Source organism: Stegastes partitus, unplaced genomic scaffold, assembly GCF_000690725.1.
Source record: "Stegastes partitus isolate 25-593 unplaced genomic scaffold, Stegastes_partitus-1.0.2 Scaffold1104, whole genome shotgun sequence".
Taxonomy (NCBI): domain Eukaryota; kingdom Metazoa; phylum Chordata; class Actinopteri; family Pomacentridae; genus Stegastes; species Stegastes partitus.
In genome coordinates this window covers 252633-258426 of record NW_007578835.1, presented here as the reverse complement: position 1 = coordinate 258426, position 5794 = coordinate 252633, and the positions used below count along the sequence as shown (strand labels likewise).

General features: G+C 46.8%; 1 protein-coding gene across 2 annotated transcripts; it reads left to right on the top strand.

Annotated features, from left to right (window-relative positions):
- Nucleotides 1–6: 6 nt before the first annotated feature.
- Nucleotides 7–4416, top strand: LOC103367951 (zinc finger protein 16-like). 2 transcript variants are annotated; one of them, XM_008296152.1, is made up of 6 exons: nucleotides 7–345; nucleotides 1024–1117; nucleotides 1219–1349; nucleotides 2134–2369; nucleotides 2456–2559; nucleotides 3116–4416. In XM_008296152.1, the coding sequence occupies exons 1-6, from the start codon at nucleotides 144–146 to the stop codon at nucleotides 4320–4322; spliced, it is 1974 nt and encodes a 657-aa protein (XP_008294374.1). In that variant the 5' UTR covers nucleotides 7–143; the 3' UTR covers nucleotides 4323–4416. The 2 variants fall into 2 exon arrangements, with proteins under 2 accessions (XP_008294374.1, XP_008294373.1); XM_008296151.1 differs by having other exon boundaries at nucleotides 1216–1349.
- Nucleotides 4417–5794: the final 1378 nt, after the last annotated feature.

Here is a 5794-nt window from a genome sequence, read left to right as displayed (position 1 = left end):
CGGAATCTTCGGTTTCCACTCGGATGACATTTACGGACGGACCAAAGCAGGAAGTGAGTAAAGGCAGCAGTCAGTGCGATGAAAGGTTCTTTAAAACATCAGTAAAACATTAAAAGGTGAATCTTGACCCGGTGTTTGCGGTGATGGATGGAGGTTTGACGAAGGCCGCGGCTCTGCGGGGCTTCGTGGCCGACACACTCTCCGCCGCCTCCCGGGACATTTTAGCGGCGCTGGACGGGATCGTAGCCGAGTACGAGGCGGAGGCTTCGGGCTTCAGACGGGAGCTGGACCGGCAGAGGAGACAGCTGGAGCTGCTGCAGCCTCAGGTCGCCCTCAGCTCCCCCGGTTGGTTCAACATTTCATGGCTTTTTAAAAAATCCAGCTCACAGTTTGTGTGGAGGGATGCGGTCAAACCGAACTCCATTTAAATACTGTTTAAGTCAAAGTTTTTTTGACAAACGACTAATTTCCACGCACCGTTTTAAAAATCCGAACACGGGTCATTAATCAGCACGACTTCCTCTTTAATTCGGCCTCAATATATTTGACCCACAAGCACACTGTGGTCTTTAACTTGGCATTACCTTTGTGGTGCCGTTACAGACTTTTGCTGCAAATCTGGGGGAAGTTTAAGGGAGTTGCACACTGAAGGCAGCGGCAGTGGGTTGTTCGTGAAAGCCGGATTCACAGCGACACACCAGTGACGCCTTTAATCTCATTGAATCCTGTTTTTCTTGCGTGGTTAATTTAATTTTAGAAGAATGTTGAATTGCTGATATTGTTAATGGAGTTCGACACACGGGGTTTAAGTTAGAACCGAACATTCTGGACAGGCTTAACTGCTGCCTCAAAGAAAGACATCATCATCATCATCATCATCATCATCATTAACAACAACAATAATAATACCAATAATAATATTAGAAATAGTAAACGCTAACATTTGCTTGAGATTTTCAAAATAAAACCCCAACAATCACACTTTTCCAGAAATATGAAGTAAATAACGACTGATTATTTCAGGTGTGAAGCGCCGCCGGAGCTTCGTCCCTGCTGAGGAAGAGGAGGCTGGAGATCAGGAGTCTAGTGAGAACCTGAACTCGACGAGTCCGCCGAGGTTCCTACTTAAAGCACTCGTATCAAAACGACCAGTTCAGACTTTTGTTGTGTTTTTGATGAAGTGATTTCGACTCTGACCGGCTGCTCCTCATCCAGCAGATCTTTGCCCTCCAGATGTCCGCATGGCAGCAGGACACCCGGCAGACCTCAGATCAGAGAACCGCAGAACCACATCGACCTCAGGATCTGCGTCCTGGAGAACTCCAACGCCAGCGTCCTCTCAAGAAACGGTGATTTTAAAAAATAAACATTTTAATGCAAAGCGATGTGAGTTTGTCCCATAAAGGGTCGAAATCGAATGACAGAAAATGAGGACTGTCCTGGTCGTAGAGCTGGTGGACGTGCAGCTTAAATGTTTGTTTTGAGATTTATTTCTAAGAATCAAACGTGCTCATTGCTGTTAATCGATTAATCGCTGCTAATAACAAAACCGATTACAAACATCACACAACAATACGAGGCACATGCATGTCAGTAAATGTGTTGTGGAGTAGCTGCAGTACCTGATTGTTCCACCAGATGGAGCCTTTTACTTTTGAATAAGGTTAAGATATTTAAAAAGAGAGAGAGAGAGAAATGATGCAGAACAACGCTAAAATGTAAATATGCACATTAGTAAAAACACAACTAACTACGCTCCGAAAAGACTAGAATAGAAAAGTAAGAAGTAAAACTGCCAATTATACTGAAGTATTAAGTCATATTGCGCATGACAGCGGAGCTACAGGTGTGTTTGCTGCCCGCCAGTAAACGTCAGTAAATCAAGCGCACCTCCTCTGATGCTAACGGCTAACTGTAGCAATAGTGTTGAGGAAACCTGCGGCATCAAGTTCTGAAGTGTTGTCTGGTTTAGCTAGCTACCTGAGGCTAACGCTAGCGACGCACAGCTCGGATGTTTAAATTCTAACTCGGACCGGGACCGATGAAGTTGCTGCAACATTGCTTGTGTTGGTTCATTGCTGTCGAGTCTAGCGGGACAATCTAACTGGTGCTGCCGGTTTGTGTCCTCGTCAGCGCCGAAGAAAAGTCCGATCCTGGACCTGAAATGTCCTCGAGGTCTGCGGGAGGCCGACTTCCTGGACCTGCTGAGATCCGCCTCCCCTCAGCTCCACGAACCGTTCGACATCCTGACGTCGGACCGAAGGCGACGGTTACAGCCAGTGAAGGTGAAGACGCTGACGGCCGAAGAGATCCTCAACAGCATCGGCTGCACCGGACGGAAGACGCCGACGCTCTACGTCCGACCAAAGGTAGTTCGGTTCGGTGGTTTCTTGCTTGATTTTGAAAGTATGCGGCAACTTTTTAGGTCCTGGACTCTTGTTTTGTGTCGTTTCAGATACAAGACGAACCTCAGGACGGAGACGAAGAGATTCTTCCTCTGCAGACACCAAACAGCTGCTCGGTCTCGTCGATGTGTGAGGATCCGAATCAGCAAACGAGGTGAGGTACCGAACACAGGACCTCCAGTTTATCTTAAAGGTGTTTCAGTCGTCTTTAGATCTACTGTACGAGCAGCGCCGGTACAAATGTGATCTTTCAGGTAAAAAATTGGATCAAGAAAATCCAGATGGACCAACAGCGGAAGAGTGACGGAAAAGCGTTCGCAGGAAACGCAAAAGTCCAGTGTGATGAAGACGCGCAAACCTATGGCGCGAGAACGCAAAAGTCTCGTAAGACGTAAAAAGTGTTACGAAGGGACACCGACTTGTTGCAAGATAACACACAAGTATTGCAGGGAGACCCACAAGCTTTCTGAGGGAACTCTAAAATATCTAAAAGCCAAAGTAGTTCAAAGGAATGTGTAGGTGTCATCAGGTAACTCAAAGATGTTGCTAGGGGGCGAAAAACTTGCTGCAAAAATATTGCAAGGGAGCGTAAAAGTGGCACTCAGCAATGTTCTTGCTGTGACCTTCAGCGACTAAAGTTTTAACAGCTAATCGGTTAATCGTTTGCTTGTCTTCATCATCGTCAATTGATTCCTGCTTTGCTTCCACAGCGGCCCTGTCGAGGAGGTCGAAGGCAGCAGATCGAACACCGAGTTGCAGCAGCAAGACGACGAAACTGAGGAAGCTGCCGAAGAAGACGCAGCTGAGGCCAAAGCAGGAGGTAGCGAAGACGACGAGAAGGAGGAAGAACGAGACGAAGTGAGCGACGACAACTGGAAACCAGACAAGAGCGACGAGAAGCCCAAGAAACTGCAGTCGAAGAAACGCAAAGCGAGACGTTGTGGCGTCGCTGCTTTCTGCTGCAGAGTCTGTGGAGCTCTGCACCAATCGGAGGCCTCGCTGGTCAAACACGCCCGGACTCACGAGGAGGTTTCGGTTTGTGGCGTTTGCGGCGAGCCGTTAGAGGCGGAGGACGCCTTAAAGGATCATCTCCAAAGCCGCCACAGAACTGAAGCCTGTCACATCTGTGGAGAGTCTTTCGTCGGTGCTCTCAGCCTCGATGAGCACGTTGCCGCCCACTCGGGGGAGAAACCGCATGAATGCACCGTTTGCCGGCGTGCGTTTGCTCTGAAGGCGACGCTGGAGAATCACCAGAAACTTCACGAGGCGGGAAAACAGTTAAAATCCCACCGCAGGACACACGTCAACAGGAAGTCGCACCTGTGCGGCGTGTGCGGTAAGTCACTCAGCGACTACCGGTCGTTGTCCCGCCACAAGATGACCCACTCCGGGGAGAGACCACACAGCTGCCAGGTGTGCGGGAGGCGCTTCAAGCTCCCCGGAACTCTGAGGCAACACGAGAAGATCCACACGACCCGAGAGCGATCGTACCTCTGCGACGTCTGCTGCAAGATGTTCCTGACCGGCAAGCAGCTGCAGATCCACATGAGGACGCACACCAACGAGAAACCGTACCACTGCGGCGAATGCGGCCGCGGCTTCACCACCAAAGGGCCGCTGACGGTGCACATGCGGGTCCACACCGGGGAGGCGCCGTACCGCTGCCCCGACTGCGGCTGGGCCTTCAAGCGCAAGACGAACCTGGACAACCACGTGGCGATCCACTCGGGCGTGAAACCGTTCGTGTGCGGGATCTGCGGGAAGGCGTGCGCCCGTAAAACGTACCTGACCGTCCACATGAGGACGCACAACGGAGAGAGACCGTACAAATGCGCCATCTGCGAGAAAGCCTTCACCCAGAGCCACTGTCTGAAGACCCACATGAAGAGCCACCAGGCGGAGGAAAACGCAACGTGAAGCAGACGGAGAGTTAAATTATTGTTTTGTCCTGTGTTCAGTTTTGTATTTCTTCCAACTGCAGATGTTCGTCTTCAATAAAATGTTGGCTGCAGTTTGTGTCTGATGCTGAAATCGGTCCTGTTGTGTGATCCGAGTGTAAAACAAATATTTAAAGAGTCTCCAGCGGCAGTAATTCTGTCGCCACTCTGAGGTGACAAAACAGAAGAAGTCGTTTCCTTTGGCTGCTTTGGAGGCTGTTTGGTGTGAAATCAGCTGTTTGACAATCAGAACGTCAACATCAGGAACGTTCTCGCATCATTTCACAGCGCCACCTACACGCAACTTCAAAAACGTGTTTCAGGCAAACGTACAAAGAACCTTTAAAGAATTGAAAAAACAGACGATGTTTTATTGTCAACATTTGGAGGACGTTCTCACACCAACGCTTTCTTTAAAAGTTGTTACAACTTGTAGGCGACGTTGTCTCAGCGTTGCGGGGACGTTCTCTGGTACCTTAAATGACCCCCAGTGGCAGGTTCCATCAGGGACAAACTGATTTGCATGAATCTGTTTTATTTCCTCGTTTGAATGGACGGCAGAGGCTCGAAACGCTTCGTTACTTCTGATTTGCAGCTTTTCTCCGCCGGCGCCAAACGAGAACCAAAATGGTTTCACATAAAGGAAAGGACGTTTGAGTCGAAACTCACAAACTTGGGGCGAGTTTTTAAAAATATTTTACTAGTTAAAGGAACTAGAATGTGAAAATCAGTGCGTATTTATTTTTATAGAAGCTCATTTGAATATTTAATCGTCGAATTTCAGCAAACAAAAACATTTAAATGATCAACTGCTGAAGCTTGACGCTGACGTGAGTTGAAGAAAAATCACTTAAGTTACTGATTTGCAATTTAACAATAATCAACAGTAAGAAATAAAAATCTAAATGACCAGAAACAATCAACAGAGGAAACACGAGAACCAGAACAGATTTACTTTAATTGTTTTCAGGAGCTTCAGCAGTTTGAATAAAACTTCAAGAATCTCTGCTGAGATTCTAGAAAGAAAACAAACATTAAAATGCACCAAAGTCTCGTCATCGTCTTAATTTATCACCACAAACTCCGTCAGCATAAACCAACCTTCACATTATGTTACATCAGGAACATGAGAATGTGCACAATCACCAGATCAATGAGTTTAAAAAGCACAAAAAGAGACGAGAAAACGGTCAAATCAGGTGTAAAGCGTCGACACAGACCTCCATTTAAAAGAAAAATAAAACCCTGCAGGAACCGTTTGTAGTTTTTAGACGTTCCTCCTTTTTTTTTTTTCTAGTAAGTGTAAAATATGAATCTAAAGAAACACAAAGTTTATTTTTTCTACCACTTTAACTGAGTTTTTCCTCATAAATGTAAAACCTTCATGTAAATTTATATTTTTTTTGTAAATTTTAATTTTTTTCTCTGAAAATATCAGTTTTGTTTTATTTT

Bases quoted from the DNA above. Each gene is read 5' to 3' on its own strand.
- LOC103367951 (XM_008296151.1), top strand. From the start codon at position 144: ATGGATGGAGGTTTGACGAAGGCCGCGGCTCTGCGGGGCTTCGTGGCC. The intron at 346-1,023 runs GTTGGTTCAACA...TGATTATTTCAG, and splicing joins GGTCGCCCTCAGCTCCCCCG to GTGTGAAGCGCCGCCGGAGC. The intron at 1,118-1,215 runs GTTCCTACTTAA...CTCCTCATCCAG, and splicing joins AACTCGACGAGTCCGCCGAG to CAGATCTTTGCCCTCCAGAT.